Source organism: Ananas comosus, linkage group 4 (assembly GCF_001540865.1).
Source record: "Ananas comosus cultivar F153 linkage group 4, ASM154086v1, whole genome shotgun sequence".
In the NCBI taxonomy this organism is placed as follows: domain Eukaryota; kingdom Viridiplantae; phylum Streptophyta; class Magnoliopsida; order Poales; family Bromeliaceae; genus Ananas; species Ananas comosus.
The window spans coordinates 4,840,660-4,866,448 of record NC_033624.1 but is presented as its reverse complement, the minus strand read 5'-3'; the positions used below and the strand labels follow the sequence as shown (position 1 = coordinate 4,866,448).

Genomic DNA, 25,789 nt, shown 5'->3' with positions numbered 1-25,789 from the left:
CGACGAATATGGATTTTGACAGTACCCAACTCGAACCCGAATTTATTTTGTATTTTATATATATATATATATATATATATATATTTGATGTTATATTTGAATTTGTATTTTAAAAATTTAGATTTAATATAATATATTTTGAAATATTGAAAAGAAATAATTATTTCGGGTTCAAATTTTCGGGTCCGGATTCGGGTTCGGGTTTCGGATTTTTGGTCGGGTTCGAGTTTGGATATAGATTTTTAAAATCCGTCGGGTTCGGGTCTCGGGTTGGAAGTCGGGTTCGGATTCGGATTTTTGAAAATCCACTCTCCTTGGTTGATTTGGCAATTTTTTTTAAAAAAATTACATAATTTAAGTTTTTATAATAAAATTTGAAATATAATATTTAAAATTTACTTTTGCAATCGATACGCATAACATTTTTTTTTTTTTTTATCTTCTGTTGCTCCAACCAGTTTTTCTTTCTTAGCTTCTTATTTTATTCTTTTTTATATATTTGTTGTTGCTATAAACATAATAAATTATTTTTGTAGTTTTTATTTCTTTATTCTTTTATTCTTTTTATGCTCCGCTTCTTCTTTAGCATCTTCTACTTTTTTATTTTTTTATTCTTTTGCCTTTTCTTTTATTTTTCTTATGCTTTTCCCATTTCTTCTTTCTTCAGCTTCTTTTATTTTTTTGCTTATGCATAATTGATTTGCTGCAATGCGTGGATATACTCACTTGTGTTAATATTATTTTTTTGTTATAGTTTTTATAATAGATTAATTTAAAATTGTGTTGTTCACAATAGTATTACACCAAGTTACGTAATTTAATTAAGCTAAGAAATTCTACAATCAATTTAAATTTATTCTAAATTATAAATTGTACTTTGCGGTTTTGACCAGCGAGATTTATTTGATTTTTTTTTTCTCCTAAGACTCTATAGTCCAAATTTATTATATAGTTAAAATTTTAATTGTGCTCTACATTTGATTAAGAAAAATGCTACCTGCATATCTATACATTTATAAATATTACATCTTCCAATTCTAAGATCCATAAAAATTTAAATAAATTTTGATGAAAAACAGTTGATTAAACTGAAGAGAGAAAAAGAGCTAAAGTATTTTTGGGCCCAAAAGCGATTTCCAGCTCAATAGAGCAATTTGCAATGTCGTTTTTAAAATCTGATTCTAATTTTTAAAATCAGTTTTTTGATTTTCGAGATAAAAAATCAGAAGCAACTAAACCTGCTTCCTAAAATTTGATTATGATTTTAGACTCAAACATTAAATTTTTATTTTGATTTTTGATTCAAATTATAATTTTAAATTATAAATTTATATTTGAATTTTAAAATTTTAAATTATAATTTATATTTAAATTTTGAAATTTTAAATTTTAAAATTAAAATTTAAACTTTTAAAATTGAAATTTTAAATTGTAAATTTTAATTTAATATTATATTTCAAATTTAAATTTTATCTCAAATTTTAAATTCAAAATTTTAAATTTTGAATTTAAAATCTCAAATTTTATATTTAAAATTTTAAATTTTGAATTTAAAATCTCAAATTTTATATTTAAAATTTTAAATTTTGAATTTAAAATTTAGGATAAAATTAAATGTTTGAGTTTTTTTTTTTGAGAGATAGGTAGAATTTAAAATTTAACATTTAAAAATTTTAAAATTTTAAATTATAAGTTATAATTTTCAAATTACAAATTTCAAATTCTAAAGTTAAATATTTTAAAATTTTAAAATTTTACATTTTTAAATTTTTATATTTTAAAATATTTAATTTGAATTTGAATTTTAATTTTAAAGTTTAAATAAAGTTTTAAATTTTTAATATTCAAAATTTAAATATTAAATTTTAAATTTCAAATTCTAAATTTAGATTTTTTAATTTGAAATTTGTAACTTTAGATTTAAAATTTTAAAATTTCAAATTTAAAATTTATATTTTATGTTAAAATATCAAAATTTATAATTTTGTGCAAATTTGAATATTTAATATTTGAATTCAAATTTTAATTTTTGATTTTAAATTTAAAATTTTAATTTTTTAAAATAAAGCTTTGTGGAAAAAATTATTATATGCCAAAAGCTAGAAAAATTTCGCCAAACAAGTTTTTACATAAACATTTCAGAAAAATTCATTTTTTTTTTTATCTAAACTGAGCCAAACACTCTACAATTTTTAATAAAAATTAAAATTTTAAATTAAAATTAATTTTATAAAAATTATTTTTTAAGAATTTAGACCAAACGGACGCTAAGAATGTGTACAAGCAGACAGAAATGCTATATATGTGATTGAATTTTGCACCTAATTTAGTTTATTATTGTATTTAGTGGCAAATAAGTAAATTGTTGAAATTTCAATGGTAAATATGAAACTGAAGAAAGCAGCAAAAGCACCCATCAATCTCTCCTGAAACCTTCTAGTAGCACAGCTGGAATCCTAGTACAACAAACATCCTAGTGCCCATTGCTTTCTACTTAGCAAATGTGAACATGTATTTTGCCATTTGTAGAGAGAAAAGTATTTTATTTTCCACAGGAAAATCAAGGGAAATTTTGCTCCCCACCTCACTTTTCATCCCCTTATTATGAGTACTTGTTTATCTATGTTTCAACAATATTTTTTTTCACCGACCATTTCTATAGCAAGTGGTAAAAAATTTGGTGATTGGTACTCGAGACCCAAGTTCGAATTCTAATTGATTCACATTTCCAGCTAAGAAATAACAAAGCGGGTAGCGTGCTATCTATCTCTCTCAAAAAAAAACAATATTTTCTTTCTACTTTACGGATATGTCGGTATTGATTATATATAATGAGTAGCGCTATTATACTTTCGAAAGTATTACGGAGCTAGTGTTTTTAACATTTTGGCCCTTAGATCAATCTGTTTGATCATTTCTGATATTTGGATGAATATTATTATCCTAAGGGGACCATTTAACCTGAGAGGGATCACTCAATTCTAAGGGAGAGCATTACCATTTTAATTCTATAATTTCTGATCCAAGGGGCAAAAAGTCGAAAGCACCGATTCACTTATACTTTCGATAGCATATATAGTAGGTCTACGCTGCATATAATTTTAAAATAGTTCATAGATATAATTACAAGTATTATATGAATTTATCCTCGGATTGCCAATATATTACGATAATATTATGATAAAATTATTGTTGTAAGTTTTTAGATATTGTACTTTTATGTTGATGATATGTTGGTTTTAATAATATAAAAACACTTTTCTTATAAAACATTAAATGCAGAAAAAATTATTTCTTCTATTCGTACCATATAAAAAAGAAACAAAAAAAAAAAATCAAAGCTAGATTCATTTTATTCTTCAATTCTCATAATTAATTACCAAATTTAGAAGAGAAAAAATAGGTGTCTATATGTTTTAAAGTCCTAATATTTTAGGGTTAATTTCATATAGGTCTTTGTAAACATAGTAAATTACGAATATATTCATATAAAGTTCAACTTTCATATGTTGTTTCTACAAAAGTCCTAATATTTTCAAATATATCACCGACGTTAGAATCCGGTAGAAAACTTTAATTAACTATAGATTAAATACTTAACCTTGATTAATTTATAAGATAACTTGATATTTTTGCCCCTCTTATATTATACTGTTGTGCTTTTTGGAATGACATATTTATGATGAAAAAATTGACATTTTACTTAAAATATAAACAGTTCTATAACGATAGCAGATTTGAGAAATATATTTGAAAATATTAGAATTTTTACAAAAATAATATATAACAGTTAAACTTTATATGATAATATTTGCAATTAACTATATTTGCAGGGACATAAATGCAAATAACCTAAAAATTTAATTCTGGTACTTTTCTCCAGGAGAAATTTCTCCCCTTACCGCAGGTGACCACAACCCCCCGTTCCTTTTAACCCACAAAAGCTTAACACCCAACGAAAAGAAGCAGCACAGTTCCCACAAGAGAGAGAGGGAGAGGGGGAGAGAGAGAGAGAGAGAAAAGAAGAAGAAGAAGAAGAAGAAGAAGAAGAAGAAGAAGAAGGAGGAGAGGACATGGATGCAGCTTCTTCATCCACTGGTGCAGAGGGTTATGGAAATACAACCAGAAATGGAGGCATATTCTCTTTCTTGTCCTCTGGTTTCCTCATCTCCCCATCAGGAGACAAGGTGTTCCCTTCACCTATCCTATTGTGTGTGTGTGTGTGTATGTATTTGCTTATTCTTTTTCTGTGTCTCAGAAATAGAAATACATTCATACCATTTTTGCTTGAATTCATTAAGTTGGTTGCATAAGAAAAGAGGGGGAAAAAAACTCCTGGGTTTTTGTCAGCAGCTGATGTTATGGATTCTTCCCTCCTCCCCCCCCCCCACAAAAAAAAAAAAAAAAAAAAAAAAAAAAAAAAAAAAAAAAAAAAAAAAAAAAAAAAAAAAAAATTCTCTAACCCTCCCATCCTTGTTTTTCACATGTGAAGCCCATAAAAAAGAAAAATAAAAAGAAAAGAGGGCAGAGTCAAATATGAGTTGTGTTGTGGTTTTGTTTCTTTTTGATTTATTTGTAGGATGAAATAGTTATTTCTAAGGACAAGGAAAGTGAGATAAAAGATGAAATAGTAAACAATTCAAAACATACTATGTAAAAATCCTTTGGAGTTGCTTTCAAACCATGTTTAGAAAGCTCCCATAAGGTCTATGTATATATGTAGAAATATTTCATTCTTGATAAAATCATGTATATATATGAGCCCGGCTACAATGCTATCGATAACACCAAGCACTTGGTGTTGGTGCCACCAAGTTTTCTGCCGTTAAATCTACCCTTTGATCATTTCTACCCGTTAGATCATACTATTCGACAAACCACCCATTCAACCCTAGGGGACCACTATCATCATAACCTACAACCCTTTATCCAAGGGCCGAAAACTTAATAGCACCAATGACTTGGTGCTATTAATAGCATTCTAGCCTGGTTTGTGTGTATATATATATATATATATATATATATATATATATATATATAATTATATATATAGTCGGCTACTTTCCTATTAGTAGGATAGGAGACTTGTCCTATCAAGTCGTTTTGTATGATCGGAACTCAAATTAATAATCGGCACCGTTGAAATTGATCTACACAATTAGAAATGTTTAGAAACTAATTTTGTAATATTTAAAAATCATTATCAAGTTCATCTTAAGAGTTGAAAAAATGAACGGTTATAATAGAATAGCCTTCTTAAAATAGAGGTTAGACTTTCTCAATTCATAATCAGAGTTATCAAACATTATCTAATAGTATAAATAATTTTCTATAAAAATTCAAGCAATTTGGATTGCTCTACACGCGTTAAACAAGCAAACGGCTTATATAGCTGTCAAAAATTGCGATTTTACGACACTTTGATCACCATATAAATAATTTTTAAAATTATGAAATTTAGTTTCTAGATATTTCAAATACTCTAGATTAACTTCAACGCTCCGATCATCGATTCGGAATTTCTATCATCAAGAACCATTTTATAGGACAAGTGCTACTATCCTATTAATGGATAGTAGCCTAGCCTATTATATTATATAATATATATATATATATATATATATATATATATATTATATATATATATATGAGTGCGTCTGGTATGCTTCTGGAAGCACGGAGCGCTCCGTGCTTTAAAGTCGTTTTCGATGTTAGGACTTTCGAATCGACGATCGGATCCGTTAGATTTGATCTAGAGTATTTGAATTACCCCGAAAATAAATTTTGTGATTTTTCGATATCATTTGCCTAGTGATCGAAGGGGTTCAAAATCAACGGCTGAAAATAAAAATCTTACAAAATATGATGATATGACATTAAAATTTTAGATCGAAGTTATTGATCTTGTTTTATATAGTATAGAGAATTTTCTATCAAAATTTCACGTGATTTGGATATTTCTACACCGTTAAACTTGCAAACGACTCACTACGGCCGTTAAAATTATTGATTTTGAGTCCCTTCGATCACTAGGCAAATGATATCGAAAAATCACAAAATTTATTTTCTAGGTACTTCAAATACTCTAGATCAAGTGTAACGGAGCCGTTTGTCGATTCGAAAGTCCCAACATCGAAAACGACTTGGAAGCACGGAAGGCTCTGTGCTTCCAGAAGCATACCAGCCCACCATATATATATATATATATATATATCAGTGTTTGAAAAGGCGTAAGACGCAAAAAAGCACAAAGGCCTTATGGAGCCTAGGCGTGAGGCGCACTACGTGGCATGCGCCTCAAGAAGGTGAGGCTCACATCTAATAAAAAATAAAACACTCTTATCAAGCCTATTTTAAATGAATGTTTTATGTTAAAAACTTCTAAAATAGTTATACAAAAACAAAATAACCATAAAAAGTAAAAAAATCGCATGCATAAATATTCTCAGCCTAAAAATAAAAAAATTATATTTTAACTTTCAACTTAAAAGTGCTTGCTGCTGCTTCTTGTTTCTTGTCGCTGCTACTTATTGCCATTGGGGGGTGGAAAAGAGAACGACCAAGAGAAAAAGGAAAAAAAAACGTTTAATTAAAATTTTTTTAGAAAAATTCTTAACATTTTAGAATATATTGAAGAAATTCAAAATTCGAAAACCCAAACTCTAGACACATTAAACGTAAATATCACGAGGTGTGTTTGAGACGTGTCTGAGGTGCGTGCCTCACTCCTTGAGATGCCGAGACTCGTGCCTTGCGCCTAGGTGCTAGGGCGCGCGCCCCTTTTCAAACATTGATATATATATATATATATATATATATATATATATATATATATATATATATATATATANTACTTTCCGGCTCTGATACTAATTGTTGGGAAGTGTCATTTTCTCTAATACCAATTGTTGGAACCGGTATTTGTGTTGATACCGATTATATAACCCAAGATCTAAAATAGAACAAAATAATATGGAGATGGGATATTGGAGAAAGAAGAAGATAACTAAAATAATAAGCAATTAATTACATTCTATATGACATCCTCAGCCATGTCTATTATGACTTATTTTCTAATTAAGCCATGCCTAACTATATATAGCTATCAAATCATAACAGATAATAAATGCAACTTTTACAAGCACCATAGCCGGACTCCATGTTGGAATAGTAATCCAAACTTAATTAAAATATAGTTAGAGATAAGTTTAAGTCTTTTATTTGATTATGATTGGAATTTGTAATTATCCAAAGTAAAAGTTGCATTTATTATCTGTTATGATTTGATAGCTATATATAATTAGACATGGGTTAATTAGAGGAATAAGTCACAGTAGACATGGCTACATGGGTTTCATCTTGCTTTTTATTAATAGAGTATTAGTTTACTTTTCTTCTTCCTCTTCCAATATCTCTTCTCCATATTATTTTATTTTATCTTAGATCTTGGGTTATATAATTGGTATCAGAGCAAATCAAGCTTCCTACAAGTGGTATCAGAGCAAATCACCCTTCCAACACTCTATATATATATATTAATCAACAACTTTTCTTCTAACTTATTAGATGGAGTTTTTGCTGTTTCATTTTGTTGAATATAAAATATATTAACACAGCGCTTTCTTCAAACTTATTAGATGGAGTTTTCACTGTTTCATTTTGTTGAATATAAAATACATAAATGCCGTTCTCTAATAGCTTAAACTTTTAGAGTACACCGGTTAAAATCTTGATTTTCGTCTCAATTTTTGAATTTAAAAGGAATATTCATCACTGTAGTTCTTAAAGAGTAGTGTGATTTGAGAATTTGTGTGAGACCCATCTAATTCATGCTGTTCTTCAGGCTCAAGAAACTTTTTCTGGTTAGCTCAAGTTGCGAACAATAGAAATGAATGCTTAAATGGAATGTCAATCATCCTCTTCTCTTTTAACTTTCCTAATGTGCGTAAAGTATTCACAAAACGGAAAGATTGCAGGTCGATCTTAAAGAAATGCAAGGAAAGTCCGTAGGATTGTACTTTGCCGCGAACTGGTACTGGAAATGCGAGACCTTCACCCCGGTTCTGCACAAGGTGTACCATCAACTCAAAGAAGAAGGCTCCGGATTCGAGGTCGTGTTCGTGTCTTCTGACGAGGATCAGGCGTCATTCGATCGGTTCCACCGCTCAATGCCATGGCTCGCCGTACCGTTTACCGATCTCCGTTCTAGGAGATACCTAACCCAAAGGTTTCAAATCGAAGGGATTCCATCTCTCGTCGTACTCGGACCAAATGGAGAACTAGTAAGCACGGATGGTGTCGAGCTTGTGTGTCGCTATGGGGCGCGCGCTTTCCCCTTCACCTCAGAAAGGATAGCTGAGTTGGTGGAGGAGGAGAGACTGAAACACTCGTCTCAAACCTTAGAGATGCTCCTCTCAATAGAGGGTAGAGATTATGTGAATAATCATGGGAAAAATGTTAAACTGTCGAATTTGGTGGGAAAAACAGTAGGATTATACTTCTCTGCTCAACCGTGTCCTCCTTGTGTGAAATTTACTGCAAAATTGGCATCCGTATATGCCAACTTGAGAGAAAAGAATGAAAATTTTGAGGTTGTGTTTGTTTCCATGGATAAAAACATTGATGACTACTTGCAATGTTTTGATAGCATGCCGTGGCTTGCATTACCATATGACGAAGAGTTCTCGAGGGCTTTAGCCCGATATTTTGATGTGCAAGAAATACCTACTCTTGTCATAATTGGTCCTGACGGAAAGACGGTTACAAAAGAAGGGAGAAGTCTAATAAACCTGCACTCTGAACTGGCTTTTCCTTTTACTGAACTGCAACTGCGATTGCTCCAGGAAAAGCAAAATGAAGAAGCCAAGGCTTATCCGAGCTCTTTCGACCACGTGGGTCACCATCATGTGCTTAATTTGGTGTCTGAGAAATCAGGCGGCGGCCCTTATATGTGTTGCGAGTGTAACGAGCAAGGATTGGGTTGGGCATACCAATGTCTTGGTTGCGGTTATGAGATACATCTGAAATGCGGTCGAGAGGGTGAAGAAGAGAGCACAGGAAAGAAGTAGGCTGCAAGTAATAACCTTTTTCTTTTTCTTTTTCTTTTTTCGTTTCCTTAGTATTTGCTTTTACTGGCAGCAGATTTTAAGATAAAGCCTACGAATTGTCGGGCTTTGGGCAGAACTTTGATACTAAAGTTAGACAAAGAATTCAAATACCTCTAAAGGGGAAGGAGCGTTGAGAATAGTAACCGAGGTGTTCTCCAAAGAGGTATGTGTTATGACTGAGTGATATGATTATACGTCGTCGTCGATTGCTAGTTAACTAATGAAGGTGAGTCCTGTATCGATATGTACTGTTTGCTATTTCTTTTCCTTTTCTTCAGGCTATGAATTGTCCTACTGAAATGAAAACAGTTATTCGGAACAAACTGCGACACTGCTCTAGAATTTCGTAAGCAACTGATGAATCTCAGGTTTTCGAACTCGAAGTACGTTGAAGGGCAATGGTGTATAATCAACCCTGCTATTTAGTCGGAGGGATTTTAGCACATAAGTGTCTGAAACCTTTTAATATTGCATATGAGTCCTTCAAAACTTTGTTATTCGGATGACGTCGGTCGGTCCTTTAGGAGATGAAAAGAACACTCCTCAGTGTCTTTTCTGACTATCTTCCTTCTGACATCCCATTCTACCTTCTGTACTCTCCCCTCAGCTTCAAAATGGTTTATATATCTCTGAATATCATCATGTCTTCATCCCAAGAACATTCTACGAAGAAATCGAAACCTTCAAATCGCTAGTTTAGTGGAAATTAGTTCCTGCTCTTTATTTTGTCAATCTTAATTAGATCTTACATTCTAGTTTGTATTTTGTACCTGTTCTTTGCCATTTGAAGGGTCATAGAGGCTGAGAAATGAACAGGGGAGCTGGTGGGGTTATTTGAGAATTTATTGGGGAATGCTTTGAATGACGCCATTAGTTACATAGGTTTGCGGGGTAGAATTGTCATCCTATTAGGAGTTGAGCTCCCGCGCTTTTATAAGCACAGGAATTCAACGTGCTTGTGATTTTTCAGCAGTCGAATCGTTTCGAGATCCGTACAGTACTAATAAAAAGGACTTAATGGGGGCACACCGTTAATAATATTGTACTGATCTTGAGCTCATTCAACGGCTGAAAAGTTATAAGCATAAATGCTCCTGTGCTTTTAAAAGCCTAGGTGCTCAGCTCTCCTATTAGTGTCTTATTGAGAGATTAGCATTGGTAAAGTTTATTTTTGAAATATTTCTTAGACTAGCTATTAAACTTAAACTTGAGGGGCTAATATGCATAGAATAGGTTGATTGGGGGAGTAGCATGCAATAGTAAGCGTTAGAGGAGTTATTAGCAATATAAAAAGATTTTGTGGACTACTATGCAAAAAAACCTCCATAAATAATAGGGCTGGCAAGTGAGTGAGCCGTCATGTTCGGCTTAGTATTCGGATTGCTTGAGCTCGACTCGTAATTAGATGAGCTGAGCTTGAACAGGAATAAACAAAATAACTCGAAATTAATTTCAAGCCGGGCTTGAGCATTACTAAACTCGTTCGACTTACAAGCAAAAAGCTCTAATATATTTATATATATATATATATGTATATTAAAATTATTTATAAATATATATATATATATATAATTATATGTAATATGTATTTCAATTATATATAATATGTATTTTAATTGTATGTATATGTATTTTAGGCCATCGGGCCATTATCCCCACATAATCAAGCCGACCCACAAATAAAAATGGATATTCCTTACAAGTTTAGATATATATCAACAAACAAATCATTTTTCTTACTAATATACTATTGCATTTCATACATTTATTTTGTAGAGTGTGGCCGGTATGCTTCGGAAAGCACGGAGCTCTCTGTGCTTCCAAATCGTTTTCAATATTGGGACTTTCAGATCGACGATCGGCTCCGTTAGACTTAATTTAGAGTATTTAAAGTATTTAGAAAATAAATTTCACAATTTTTTGATAGCATTTGCCTAATGATCGAAAGTGCTCAAAATCAATGGCTAAAAATAAAAATGTTACAAAATATGATGATATGACATTAAAATTTTAGATAAAAAATATTGATCTTATTTTATATAGTATAAACAATTTTCTATCAAAATTTTATGTGATTTAGATATTTCTACACCGTTAAACTTGCAAACGGCTCACCACGACCATTAAAATTATTGATTTTGAACCCCTTTGATCACTGGACAAATGATGTTAAAAAATCACATACTTTATTTTTTAGGTACTTCAAATACTCTCGATCAAATCTAGCGGAGTTGATCGTTGATTCGAAGTCCCAACATCAAAAATGACTTAAAAGTACGAAGGGCTCTATACTTCCAAAAGCATACCAGCCTCACTTTATTTTGTATATTGAACTATAAGATAATTTTATGCCTTGAGTTCTAGACAATTTATTTATAAACTTACTAATTGAGAACCTTTCGAAGCCTTCTCCTTGACTCAAGGAATGTGGGGCCCACCATTTTATTTTATTTATTAAATTTATTAGATGGGAATGCTTTTTTTATCCTCATCTTTGAAAATGGACTCAAATAAGGAAATCTGGGCCCATTTTATTATTTATTAAATGAAAGTAATTTTCTTATTTATTAAATGACAATAGCTAAGTTTAAGTTAAAATAATTTTCAATGTTTCTAGAAAAAGTATATTAATTACCCCAAAGCTTACAAAATGTTTTATTATTGATTGTCAACATTTTCATCCCAAGGTATTGATTTCTTTATTAAATTATTTTTTTTGCTTTCTCTTCTTAAATTATTATCTTACTTTTTTTTTCTTTTTACACGCTATTTAGTAAAATTGTTATAGTTTTGACGACATGTTTCTGTCAGCAAAATAACTTTGATATTTTTAAGACTTAGTTTGGTATTGAGGTCTATCTAACGCTATTAAATTAAATGGAGTTGAGAAAAAAATGTATAAGGATATACTTCTGCATTCTCCGATGGAACAGTAGAAAATATATCGTAACCAGCTAATCGCAATATGCGGAACGCAATATTATGTACGGAAATAAACAGAATATGTTTCTTTTGTCCTTTCCGACCGCACGTAACGTAATTTTTCCACAATCCCAAATGAAGCCTAAGTACTAAAGAAATTGAATAACGGCTTCATAATTGAGTTAAACACAAAAATAGTAAAACCAAACAAAACCGTCTCCTTCTATTTTAGTTACTAAAAACTTGTCTACTCGGTATAGTTTACATTTTTTTCCTTTTTTTTAAATTTTCTGTTTCGGTTGGTTTATGCATTTAATAAAGCCAAGTATGTTGTACTAAAGTATTTACTTTGTTTCTTCTGATATTTTTTTTTTCACATTTGTTAAAGAATTTATTTTATAAATAAAAATAGTTTGTTGNAAAAAAAAAAAAAATCTAGGAAACCTCCGCTTAGGAATTAATGTATGACACAATAAATATCTCTCAAAGCTATGTTCACTTCCTACTAATTAGGTAGCACCATGAAGATCAAAGAAAAAGAAGGGAGAGTATCAGATAAGAGAGAGAGCATGAGAGAAAAGATAATGGAGCGCTACACAATGAAGAGCTTGTCTGAAAAGTGCAATTAGGGAAAAAAAAAACAATACATAAGTTTCTTCCTACAGCTGTACAATCAAAAGCACAAAAATGAAATGTTTTGTTTTTGGACCTCAACATGGCATTTTTATTTGGGAAAACTTCAAAAACCCCCCGTGTGGTTTCGTAGTTTCTCACTTTGCCCCCCGTAGTTTAAAATGTATCAATTTGGCCCCCCCCCCCGTGATTTCTTTCTTCCCTTTTTCTTATCAATTTCATTATCTTTTTTTCTTAAATTAGTGATGAAGTTAAAATTAAAGAGTACTAAAGTAAATATTTGATAAATCTAGATGAATATCTGAAATTTTTTATATATAATTTAATAAAATATTAACGAAAAAATTACCGAAAAGAAAAAAACGAAACCATAGGGAGGCAATTTAATACATTTTAAACCGCAGGGGGCCAAAGTGAGAAACTACGAAACCACACGAGGGGTTTTTGAAGTTTTCCCTTTTTATTTTCTTCAATTCCTTATTGCTAATGTTTATTTAAAGACGGCTGCAGCTGAAAGCAAATGCAAGAAAACGGCAGAACGATAGACCCATCCAGACACATTTCTCCTTCAAGAGCACTCCATCCAACATTCCTATTTTTTCTCGTCCAATCAACTAAAGCTTGCTGGTTGATATTCGAGGTTCTAAGTTTGAAACCTAATTATTTTACATTTTAAGTTTAATTGTAAAAGAATTGAAGCAAAACAAAAAGGAAAATGAATAAAGTAAACCTTACCGCAATAAATGAATTTGAAAGGACTAGCTAGATAAAAAGCATCAAAATTCTTATAATAGCTTCTAAAGGAAGCTCCTTATAGAAATCTTTCTTCTACACAAAACTTAGTTTACCTTAAACAGGGAAGAAGCAGACAGATTAATGCTTTCTCTTATTCTGTTTCAGCATCTTGCTGTTCTCATTCCATCAACATTTCCAAGCCCTCAAAGAAACAAATAATCCCCTCACAGATATTTTCTGACTACAAACACCCTGCTAATCCTTGCCCACTATTAAAAAAGAATCATTGCAACAGCCAAAAAATAATGCAAGTCCTACATAACTCTGTTTTGTGACAGGTAATGTACTAATTATGCACCTCCTACACAAACATTCCATACAAATTATGCAATTGACACAAGAATTTTTCAGCATTGCTACTTGCCTGTAAATCCTAATTACCAGTATAACATGAACTTTACCTCGCAACAAATAGTTATTCGAGAGGATGATGACACAAACTGAATACAAAGATTCGAAAGGAAAATTCTTTAAACCAATTTCTTCTATGCCCTCAGACTAAGGAATATAAACCCCAAACAATTCGAAATAGAGGATAAATAAAAACAATTTCAAACTCTTTAAGACTCTTTTTAGTCATACAGTTCGAGAGGAATCACCATATGCAATAAGATACGTAACTGGAGAAGTTATAAAAACCCCACAGTATTAGAGTCCATCCTTTTTAAACCATAACTAATATAATTAGGGCTTAATCAAAGAAAAATCATTTCAAAATCTTAAAACACAAGTGGGGCGTAACTGAACTAAATCCCAAATGATGTAGAACTAATATTAATCAAAATTAATATTAATCAAAATCGAAGCAATTCATTCTCATCCAAGCAACTACTGAGAAAAAACATTTACTTGATCCCAAGCCATAAACGCGTCACGAAACACCGTAAAAATAAGGAATTAAAATGATGTGACAATGTGCAAGTCCAATATACATACAATGAAAACCATATTAAACTAATCCAGAGGGAAAATATAGCATTTCCTATAATTCCGTTGGCACCTACACTTAAATAATGATTCAAAGAAAGCTTTCGGAATGAATTTGCTGTAACTGTTTCATAAAGCTTGTAAAAGCCATGCTAAAGCCTACATACCATCTATAAACAAACTCTCACTAAGTGTATATGGAAGACTGATTACCCTCCTGTATTAAACTGTTAATTACGTATGGTTGCCACAAATCAAAACAGATTAAGTCACATGACAATTAAGAGACAGTACTTAGATACATCTTTTCCTGCTTTAGTTCAGCACGTCATGTACCATCAATAGAAGCAGCGAAACTTTGTCTACAAAATACCAAGATGATCAATTGTATTTGATGAGAACTATTATTTCAAACATGTCAATAGTGCTGGAAATAAAAGTTCTAGCCACATCAATAACCTCTATAGTATTCAAGTGACAATAGCTGAAGCAAAAGAAACCCCCCTTAACATACTTAGTGAAGACATACAACAAAATAATAACAATGCAATTAGGAAGCTCGTGCAGTTAACAACAGAAAATGTTTGTGCAGGCACTCATCAGAGCACAAGGAATAAGATGTAGAAAAGCAAACCAACAGCAATTATGGTAAATCCACCGCAGGTTGTTCGAGATTCAACATTCAAGGATTCTATAGTGCCAAAACAGAGTTGGGAGTAGGGATAAGACCGAACATCAAGCTTGATTTTGAGGTATCTAAAACTAGACAAACCCTGCACCACAAGAGGAACGTCTGGAACACAAAGTAGGAAAATAGCCAATAATAGGCAAAAAAATGAAAGAAAAAAAAGGGGTTAGTTACACTTTTAACTTTTGAAGTACGACACCAACTACATCCTCAGAGTTTCCACATTAACAAATTTGTCCCTGACATTGGTCCTATGTAACAACTAAGTATTTCCGTTAGCCTACAGTTTTTCTCAGATGATGGTGATTTGTTAACCTTTTAAACAAGTACCTGGACGGAAGGATTTAGTTGTTACATCAAATAAACTTCAGGGACTAAAGTGTTAAATTTTAAACTCTAAAGAATGTATTTGAAATCAGGCTTAGTTTGTAATTAACCCAGAAGATCCGTGTTTCATAAATAGACATCGTTTTCACCGATCAAACATATCCATTGCAGGTATGATAACTCCAAAATGATCAGTTATGAGATGGCGGGCTCCTATAGGGTACGTGTTCGTGAATCATGGTACTCATGTAGAGGTTCGCAGAGTTAAAAAGGGACAGATAACTTTCATGTACTATCTGCTCCTGTAACCTGAAAGAGTTCACAAGAGGTATTATTTGAAGGAACAGATTCCCCTCATTCTATTAAATATCTAAGCGTGACACGCAAGCATATCTTTTACGTTCATAGTAATTATCAAATTCACTATTAAAATTTTTAAAGCAGACAAATAGATCCTAGTACAACATCAATAGTCCAGTTTTAGGGTTAAAGTAATACTTGCCATATAGGTTCACAACTTATGTAATATGGTTGAAGGGAAGATTCGGTATGAAATGCTGGGAAAATTGTAATGGTCCTCTCTCTCTCTCTCTGTGAATGTTTGAAGATGGAACTTCTTCAGCGTACAGGCGTCTTTGATTTCTCCACAAGGACGATCCGACCGTTCCACTCAGTCTGATCTAAAGCACGTATTGCTGCATCTGCATCTTCATCCCTCTCCAATGATAAAAACCCAAAGCCACGAGAATCCCCAGACCTACAAGCAGAAAATGTTATCGCAGCCAAAAGAAAAAAATACAGTAGGAATGAAGAACATGTACCAGTGGATAAAATGTCAAAGTGACCTTCACATATTCACCTCATCATCTGTTTATATATATATATATATATATATATATATATATATATATATATATATATATACATATATATGTATAAAATTGAGCTGGAATGTTATCGGTAGCAAATAGGCTCCATGCCACCCATTGTTTTCGTGATGGAGCCTTCAAATCGACGATCAGCACTATTGAACATGATCTATACCACTTGAAGTATCTAGAAATCAAATTTTATGCTTTTTCGATATTGTTCTCTTATCCATAAAGTGGACACAAAAATGAACGGCTGAAAATGAATATCCTCTAAAAAGTGATGATAGAAGCCTTGTTCCAGATCTTGTTCTAAACAGTTTAAAAAATTTTCTAACCAAATTCAATTGATTTGGATATCTTTTCACCGTTAAACTAGAAAACACCTCATATCGACCATTAAAATTACAAATTTTGAAATCCTTTGATCATTAGGTCAATGATGTCGAAAAGATTTGAAATTTGATTTTTTAGATACTTCAAGTGCTATAGATTATATTCAATTGTGCCGATCGCCGATTTGAAGGCTTCATCATCGAAAATAAATGGGTGGTAACGGAGCCCGTTTGCTACTAATAGCATTCCAGCTCAACTTTCTCTCTCTCTCTCTCTCTCTCTCTCTCTCTCTCTCTCTCTCTATATATATATATATATATATATGAGTAGGGCTACTATACTCTTATGAATATAGAGCCCTTCGTACTCATAAGTTGTTTTCGATGATGGAGCTTCTGAATCGACGATCCACTCCGTTAAATATGATCTAGAGTATTTGAAACTTCTTAAAAATAAATTTCGTAATTTTTCGAAATTATAATAAAGTAAATCAAGCGGGCATAAAATGAACGGTCAAAATCGAACGACATCTTAAAGATGGATGATCGGATCCTTCAATTTAAGATCGGAGTTATTGATCTTTATCAAGATGTGAGAATAGAATTTTCTATCAAAAATTCAACCGATTCCGATTCTTTTACACCGTTAAAGTAGCAAGTATCCCATACTGGTCGTTAAAAATTGTCAATTTTGAGATCTTTTGATCGTAAGGTAAATGATGTCAAAAAATTATAAAATTTGATTTCTAGAAGTTTTAAATGCTCTAAATAACATTTAACGCTATGGATCGTTGATTCGGAAGCTCTATCATCGAAAATGATTTATGAGTACGAAGGCGATCGTACTCATAAGAGTATAGTAGCCGGACTATATATATATATATATATATATATACCCCAATAAAATCCAATATTTTGTATGAACCATCGAAAGGGCATTTCCCCATCTCAAGTTGGGGATCCATATCTTGGGGGAAGTAGGTTTTTTTATCAGAAATGAATTTTTAACAGTAGCATTTTAGGAAGGATAAGGGTATACAGAGGCACAAAATTAAGTTTTTGATGTAAATATATGCATATTCAGATTTGCAGAGATATTTATGCAAACAGATAACGTCCAGCGGTTACAATGTAAACTTCTAAAGCTTGAAAGCTTGATAATACTAAGTCAAATATGAAGTTTATATGCGCAAAAGAAAAACTATGCCAATTGCCAACTTCAAAACATGAAATTAAAAAAAAAAAAAAACAAACAAACAAACAAAAACAATGAAGATATCTGTAAAGAACACCATAATCTTGTTTTGAAAAGGCCATTCTTTATAGGCTGGAAATGTTCTCTCTCTTGGAAAGCAGCCTATGCTGCTCCTTGAACACCTAAAGAAAGATGGTTACTAGTAGTCCTTTGGTGATAAATATGTATCAAGTCCTTAGGTAATCAAACAATCAACAACTTCGAATTAGCACTCAATAAGTTTACCGACATTAGTATTATCTATGGCAGTTTTGGACCGTAATGGCAATTTTAGAGTTTCTATGTCCGGCAACCAGATTAGATTAGAGCAAAACTTTCAATCACACTGCCAGTCAAAGATGGGTGTATGTTATAGCAGATGTTAGAGTAAGATCACTCTCTAATATGCATCTTGATGCTTTGAGGGTCCAGATGACTCTAATACAAAATTACCACTAATCCTACTCAAAAAATACTCTTACCCAAACTAAACTTTATTAATTTCATGAACTGAACAGAGGCTGCATATTTATAGGCCACAAACACTAATAGATAATTGGAAAGCAAGAAAACATAACTTAAGAAGCAAGTTGTCCAAGTTATAAGATGTAAAATAAGCCCACAATGTAAAGAAAACATGTTGGTAGTTTGACCAGTTAAGATCCAGCTCAACCAGTCCAATCTTTGATTCTCCAAGCAGAGAATGCACTAACCAATACACATCATGAACTGTTATACACAAGGTACCTCTTCAGCTCATGCATGGTGGCTTCCAGTGAAATCAAAGTATCTCACATGTTGTTTAAATTCTTCTTCAACAGTCTACATTCTCAGCATTTTACCAATGCTAGTAACAATACGAGTATTATTTCTTTCTCTTTTTTTTTTTTTACATTTCATTAATATTGTGAATTTAAAACTTAAAAAGTTTAATATATTGAATCAAGAGCCAATGGAGTCTAGTCTATTTTGTCAGTTTGATACCCATGCTCAACTAGGTGAAGGCATAAAGACTTAAACATAATGTTTATCAATTGGTATTTCATACTTGTAACTTCTTAATATTTCATTATATTGTAAACTTATAAGTAAACTGCATAAAATATAGAGTTAGGTACCAACGGGAGTCTAGCTCATATTTATTTTATTTATACATGTGCTCAACCAGGTGAAGGTGGGAGACTTTGAAACTTAATTTTGTTATGACTCCGAATAAATTTCTAACTATAAGGGAATTCTTGCATTGAATATAACATATCTTGATGTTTCTGGTTCTTCATTTTCTTGATTCTGAAGAAAATAAGAGAAATCTCACTATTTATGATTAAATTCATGTAGGATCCTTCAATCCTTCATGAACTTTATACTGTTGAAGATCTAATTCCCATCTTACCAACCTAGAATACCAAAATGACGAGGGGTACTTGTAAGAGCAGACAAGAATTTATGTCAAGCAGTAAGCAATCAAAATGCAGGGATTTGACAATACATAATAGGATGGATTAAAGACTAAATTGGAATAATAGTCACAACTTTCCTTAGAAGGACTAGTTTAACGAGCTTACTTGGAATTGTCAAATTGTTATAGCAAACTTCATGAGTTACAATACCAGTATATGGAGCTTCCTCCAGCTTTATATTACAGTACATTTTTTCAGTGAAAAACAGACTAGGGCATTAGTGGGTTACAAATGCAGAATTTCTTTCTCAATGCAGAATACACATGTATATTGAAAAATTTTGGTGTAATTTTGCATGTTCCAGTTCTTTATCCATCTCTATTTTCTGCACTTTTATTTACAGCGAAGAATTCTGCTGCCGAAATTAAAACTGATTCTCATGTCAGTTCCTTTCATGACTTAGCTGATCTTCGTGATCTCTACTTCTCTTCGTCAAAGTAGATCTGAACTCGGATCTGAACTACAATGACCATAATATGTCTACTTCTAGATGATCTATCTTAAATTCTAGCCTCCACAAAATTATATGAATGTCACAACAGAGAAAAGCAACTTCAATAATGAAGATGGGCATAGAAGATTTACAGAGGACAGCATACGGCAAAGAAACCAAGACGAGAAATTCATATGAGCATAATGGAGTAAAACCACATCAGCTAGTTAGAATATCTACAAGATAATCCAAAGAATAGGAGAACCATCAACAGATAAATGTGGAGGCAAATATAATTTTATTAAGACGATGAATCTTGCAATATGTATGAGTCTTATGTCTATAAGCTATACCAAGAAGAAATTGACCAAGACTATTAGCAAGAAGTGAACACAACATGGGGCTCCCCATAAAAACTCCAAAAGAAGAAAGATGGTTCGAGTTTTTCTACCTACACTAATATTGGACTCAAGCAAAACTATAGATGTTCTTCAGACAGTTTCTTCCACAGATTAACAATAGGGATGACAACTTCAATGGAGTTAACTGGAGAAAACAGTGCAGAAAAAATTATACACAAGATGTGATCCACTACTCTTAAGAGTACACATAAGAACATACGTTACATTTACTCTGAATAAAGAATATTGTATACAGTTCAGGAGGTTAATAGGAAATGTTTGGTAGAACGAGGATATCACACAAATAATGAGAAAGGAGGAGAACCAATGTACAAGATAATGCAATGGGAAGGACTTAAAAGCTGATTGGCGATTCTAAATTAGTCTACAAGAGAAAATATTAATTTTGTAGGGACTTCAAAAGTAAAAGAATGACACAAGGCCTCTGTCAATATTTAAACTTAATAAATATATATTTGGTTGAAAAGAAGGTAACAGTAAAATATCACAGATGTACTAAGTGTCAAAGAAGATACATGAACATCACAGAGATATCGCTTGTGTCTCTACAACAACCACAAATAATAACCATTTTTGCATTAAAAAACTACCAAAAAGCAAATGTAGTGAACTTGAGAGTTGCATCAACTTGTTGTCTTAATAGTTTTTTCCGTGGACATCTTTAGGCATCAGAACAAAAAAAATCTGTAATATATCAATCAAGATAATGCAGCAAATTACTTAATACAACAGATAACTTCATATTTCTATGGAATGAAAAAAATTTTACAACATAGGAGTCTAACCATAGGAGTCTAGCCATAATGCAGCTAGTTATTTTCAAACAAGAAAAATTAACTCTATTGTGTGATTAATAAACAAAGATAGCTATAGGTATGAAGAAAAATCTTGAAAAGAATAACTTAATAGTTAGCAAAGTCCAAAGAAAACAAGGTCACCTTTTATCACGAACAATGCGAACATCTGTTACGCGTCCAAACCTTGAGAATTTCCTCTCCAAATCTCTCTCAGTTGTGACATAGCTAAAACCTGCAACAAACAAATTCCTTCCAGGCTTACCTATTCCAGTATTACGATTAGGGGGTGGTGACCAAGGTCTCCTGGGAGAACGTCGGCGAGAATAGTAACTTGATGGAGGGGATCTTCGCCTGGGTGAGTGCCTTTTCCTGCCATCATAAACAAGAGTACCTTAATTATATGAAAAAAGATAGACAATACTAAATAATCAAACGGATTTTACCCGGTCACATGCTAGAAACGTTAGAAAATACATGTTCTCAGATTTTCATCAATAAGTCTGTTAATAAACTTTCCGGTAAGGTGCCATGTTTAATCTCATTCCTCAATTGCTTCAGTTCCAACCGTGAATTGTACCTTTAACTTAAATAGGTCCAAGAGTTTGAGATAATACTCAAAATCAAAAGCAGAACTTCCAGTAAACAAGTAAGCAGATCACATGGGCTTTAACAATTTAAATAGCTGTAGTAAAGAATAGCACTTTCTTCTTCTTTTTTTTTTTCTGCAAAGTGATTGTTTAAATTAAAAATTCAAAATTGAGATATGCTGACCATGGTATATGCACAGTTATTCCAGCAAACTTTTGCATTGGAATTCAATAGTCATCCCAAAAAAAATAAGTCCCATTTAAGATGATAAGAAATACAAAGTCGAAAAAACAATAATTTTGAAATATAGTAGCATGATTAAGAGAGGGGAAATATCCGAAAAGCCAAAATAATTTAAAGAGAAGCTAACCTTTGACACCAACTTATGTAAGTCAATACCTTGGTGATCGGCGGTAATGATCCCTTGCACTGGGAGACCTTGATCGAGATCTACCACGGTGGTCTCTTCTGTGCCCCGAAGAGTCCCTCTTCCTTGGAGGTGATCGTGATGTTGACCTGTCCCTCCTACGTGGCGAATCCCGCCTTCGAGGTGACACAGATGTACGTCGCGGGGAGTCGTCTCTATGGCGAGAATCTCTATACGATGCCTTCTCAGATGATGACTTCCTTCTTACAGGAGGAGATGAGCGTTCATGTGAAGAAGCCCTTTTGCGACCCGCACTACTCTTTTCAGGAGAGCGTGAGTGTTTCCTTGTAGAAGGGCTTCTTGACTGAACTGATTTTCTCTCTGGAGATGGTATACCATTCTGAGCTTTAGGAGACCTATCCATTCCCACCCCTTCATTATGAGAAGGTGCCTTCTCTAAGGTGTCATTATCTTCCTTCGACTCAGTATAATGGCCTAAATTCTCATCATCCATTATCTCATTGTTAAGCTCAACCTGATCAAAATTAGCTACTTCAGATGTACTTTTCAAACTTTTATTATCTGTCACAGAAAAAGAAGTTGAATTCGTACATTCATGGTCACGAGCACTGTCATCAATTTTCTCATGACAGTTATTCACATCTGGTTCCTCACAAATATCTAATTTTTCATCAGCCTCATCTGTTCTGCTTTGGATGTTATAATCTTGTGAGGGTATTTTCTCTCCCTCAGCAATGCGATCTGAAACTCCCCTTCCCGAATCTTTTTGCATATCCGAATCAACTAGTAAATGTGGCTCTGCAGCTTTCTGGGAAGTTGAAGTTGGACTAACTGAATCAGATTCAATTACAGGATGCTTAGGCGAAGCCTCAAGATGTGAGTCAATTGGCATTCTTTCAACAATTTCTTCATCTTCCTGTTCTAAAGACCTCTTACCCTGAGAATCCTTGTCTTCAACCGAGTTAAATTCACATTCTCCCACTTTTAACGTCTCAGCCTCCTTGTAGGCCTCTTCTGAACTTCTATCTGGTGAAACCATATTATCCATCCCAAGTCCCAACCTAAATTACAAATGAAAAATAGCATGTGAACTCTAATAAAACTCAATGCCTTGTCTCTGGCATCAGTGAAATTATCTACTATAAGAAAACAACACTAACCTACCCTAGGGCACACCATTCATCATCTTTATCTCTCAACTATGATTCCAACAGATTCTCACAACTAAATCAACAATTTCACCATCTTCCATTGGAGAATAACATAGATATCAACATAATATTCAGCACTACTTTAAAATTGTGCACTAGAAAAGAAGTTTACTTTAGCGGTTTCATGTCTTTAAAAATTACTCTTGCTGTTTGTTAAAACCTTTGTCAAAGCTGAATTTCAGAAATTTACTTAAGATCCATTAAAAAGAGCTTCTAAAATCTATTTTCATGGAACTTAGCACAGAATTCTTCATAGAAAGATAATTAATCACTTCTTTTCATCAATCTTCAAGAAATTTGCTAACAATAAAAGTATTAGTTCTTTCTCGACTTTACATAAAATCCAACTACAATAAACAAGTCTGTTTCCAAAATGAACATCAAAACTTCACTTGAAAAGACAATACCATTTGATATTGTTTTCAGATCACAAATAAATTTTTATCACTACAAGAATTTTTTACGTGTAACCAAACATGCTAAATTTCAAAATTGTTAGATCTCATAAAGAAATATTATTAAGCATGCACATGATTCTGGACAAAATGTTCACCGCTATCTTAATATAATTCAAGTGAGCAAGATGGTTTTGAATTAATTACTTCTGCTTCAGTATGGCAGTTCAGACTATTCAAATTCAGACCAAGAAAGGGTAGAAATATACAGCTCTACTCTACACCTGCTTACGTAAGATAAAACTAAGGTATTAATGTATGGAGAACCCCTCAACTGCAGAACATTTTGAGATATGCCCCTAAACTTTATATTTTCTGATTAGAGCCTCCTCAACTTTCATTTATTTTTCTTCGAGGTATTTGAGCCATTTGAATTGGAGCTTTTGTCAAAATCAACTGCAGCATTAGCTATTAGTCATTAATTACTAACTAAATCCACACTTCCTTTAGATGGAAAATAGTTTGTAGCTGTCAAAATTCACCGATCATTAAAAAAAAAAAAATTCTGAAAATCAATTTAAAGAAAAAAAACTCACATCAAAACAAATCAAAGTTAGGAAATTGCGAATCAGAAAGAATAAAGTTCAAGGCCCTATTTCAAAATGCCTCGTAATCAAGTAATTTTCCGATACATTATCACCTAAACTAATACATAACCACGAATCCATAAACTCCGATCGAGATTTCTCAGTATATAAAATGGAGATTAGCAACGAATCAAATAAAAATCCTTTTTTTTCAAATTCGAACAAAAAATCCCAATATCTTCACCATGTGTACCATAAATCAGACCCAAACTTCAAAAAAAAAAAAACAACAACAACAACAACATAAAATCAAATCAAATCAAATTCAGAATCAGGGCTCCAAATCCCCGAAATTGAAAAAAAATGAAATCGCCGCTCAAATTAAACAAAATTAAGCATGTAAGATCGGATCAAAGAGGGTGAGGAAATGGTACCCTTTCGATCGATCCGTGGGAGTGCGAATTGGCGCGAGGAGGAGAATTAGGGAGGGGTTTCGATTCGCGACGAGAGATTCTGGTTTCGAGCTCGCTCGCTCGCTCGCACTGCTTCGCGGTGGTGGTGGTGGTGGTGGCTTCGGGAAACTGCTACAATTGTGAGATTTTAGGGCTCGGAATCGCCTCGGCGGAAACCCTCCTCGTGCTCGATCGCGGTTGGGCCCGAATTTGCGAAAACCCTAAAAAAAAAACAAGCGTGAAACCCACCCCGTCCGAACACGAGAGGGGGCCAATGCCACAACAATCGCACGCCGTTGGTTAGTTCCCATCCTCGGTTTTTCATCCTGGTTCCAATTTTTAATCTTTTTGGCTAAATTTTATTTTTTTTAGTGCTCAAACTATATGATGTACATGGCATTTTGATTCTTAAAAATTGCCACAATTCTAATTTATTATTATTTTTAATTCAAAAATTTTGAATTATTATAATTATGCTCCGTAACTTAATTTAGTTCACTAAATAATAATGTGTCACTAATGTACCAGCAATATAACAGTATTGTAATAAGAAGTAATATAATACTATTGTAACTAGTGATGTGATAATAATTAAGATGACACATTATTTTTACATCAGTAATACACTAATATTTACTCAACTAAATTTGGTTGTGAGTCTTGATCGTAATAATTTGTGGAGTTTGAATTTGAAATTGTAACGAATTAAAATTTAAGAATTATAATATTACATGCATCACAGTTTATCCTTTTTCTTCTTTACAATTGAGTTTTATCTTCTGTCAGATTTATTTCACTTAGAAATTTTTATCATTAAAAAATATATTTACTCTAGCAAAATTTAGTGTAGATGTGGTGGTGAGGTGACCGTTATTGATTGGTGTTGTTGCTATTTTCATCAGAATAAATGGCAATTGTAACGATGCGACTAAATAGAATAAATAATAAAGGTTAGGGATGTGAATCAGATAAAAGATTTGGAAAGATGATGATGAATGGTGTAATTAATTAAGACAAAAATTGGATCCATTACTAGGTGTAAGGTTACAATACTGCAGTATTAATGACTAGTCGATACATCTGGTCAAATTAATAATTTTCATTGTTAAATAAATTTAGATTATGTTAACATTTTAAAGATTGAATTTAATCATGTTATTATTTACCTAGCAATCAAATGGCGAAATTCATCTTGTACTAGTTCTTAAAAAGTATTAAT

General features: G+C 32.4%; 2 protein-coding genes across 3 annotated transcripts; one reads left to right on the top strand and one right to left on the bottom strand.

The window, feature by feature from the left end:
• LOC109709028 (probable nucleoredoxin 2) lies at positions 4,059-9,449 on the top strand. Its single transcript, XM_020231071.1, has 2 exons — positions 4,059-4,187; positions 7,952-9,449. The coding sequence occupies exons 1-2, from the start codon at positions 4,078-4,080 to the stop codon at positions 9,066-9,068; spliced, it is 1,227 nt and encodes a 408-aa protein (XP_020086660.1). The 5' UTR covers positions 4,059-4,077; the 3' UTR covers positions 9,069-9,449.
• On the bottom strand, positions 14,870-24,838 carry LOC109708986 (serine/arginine repetitive matrix protein 2-like). 2 transcript variants are annotated; one of them, XR_002215872.1, is made up of 5 exons: positions 24,553-24,838; positions 21,937-22,986; positions 21,091-21,318; positions 15,902-16,156; positions 14,870-15,708 (listed from the first exon to the last, which is right to left on the bottom strand). XR_002215872.1 is itself a non-coding variant. In XM_020230997.1 (4 exons), the coding sequence occupies exons 2-4, from the start codon at positions 22,971-22,973 to the stop codon at positions 16,018-16,020; spliced, it is 1,404 nt and encodes a 467-aa protein (XP_020086586.1). In that variant the 5' UTR covers positions 22,974-22,986; positions 24,553-24,838; the 3' UTR covers positions 15,790-16,017. The 2 variants fall into 2 exon arrangements, 1 of the variants encoding a protein (XP_020086586.1); XM_020230997.1 differs by lacking the exon at positions 14,870-15,708 and having other exon boundaries at positions 15,790-16,156.

Excerpts from the sequence above, each read along its gene's own strand:
- LOC109709028 (XM_020231071.1), top strand. The coding sequence starts at position 4,078 with ATGCAGCTTCTTCATCCACTGGTGCAGAGGGTTATGGAAATACAACCA. Across the intron at positions 4,188-7,951 it reads TCTCCCCATCAGGAGACAAG|TATTCACAAAACGGAAAGAT; the intron begins GTGTTCCCTTCA and ends ATGTGCGTAAAG.
- LOC109708986 (XM_020230997.1), bottom strand. The coding sequence starts at position 22,973 with ATGGATAATATGGTTTCACCAGATAGAAGTTCAGAAGAGGCCTACAAG. Across the intron at positions 21,319-21,936 it reads CATTACCGCCGATCACCAAG|GAAAAGGCACTCACCCAGGC; the intron begins GTATTGACTTAC and ends TTATGATGGCAG. Across the intron at positions 16,157-21,090 it reads CGCATTGTTCGTGATAAAAG|GTCTGGGGATTCTCGTGGCT; the intron begins GTGACCTTGTTT and ends TTCTGCTTGTAG.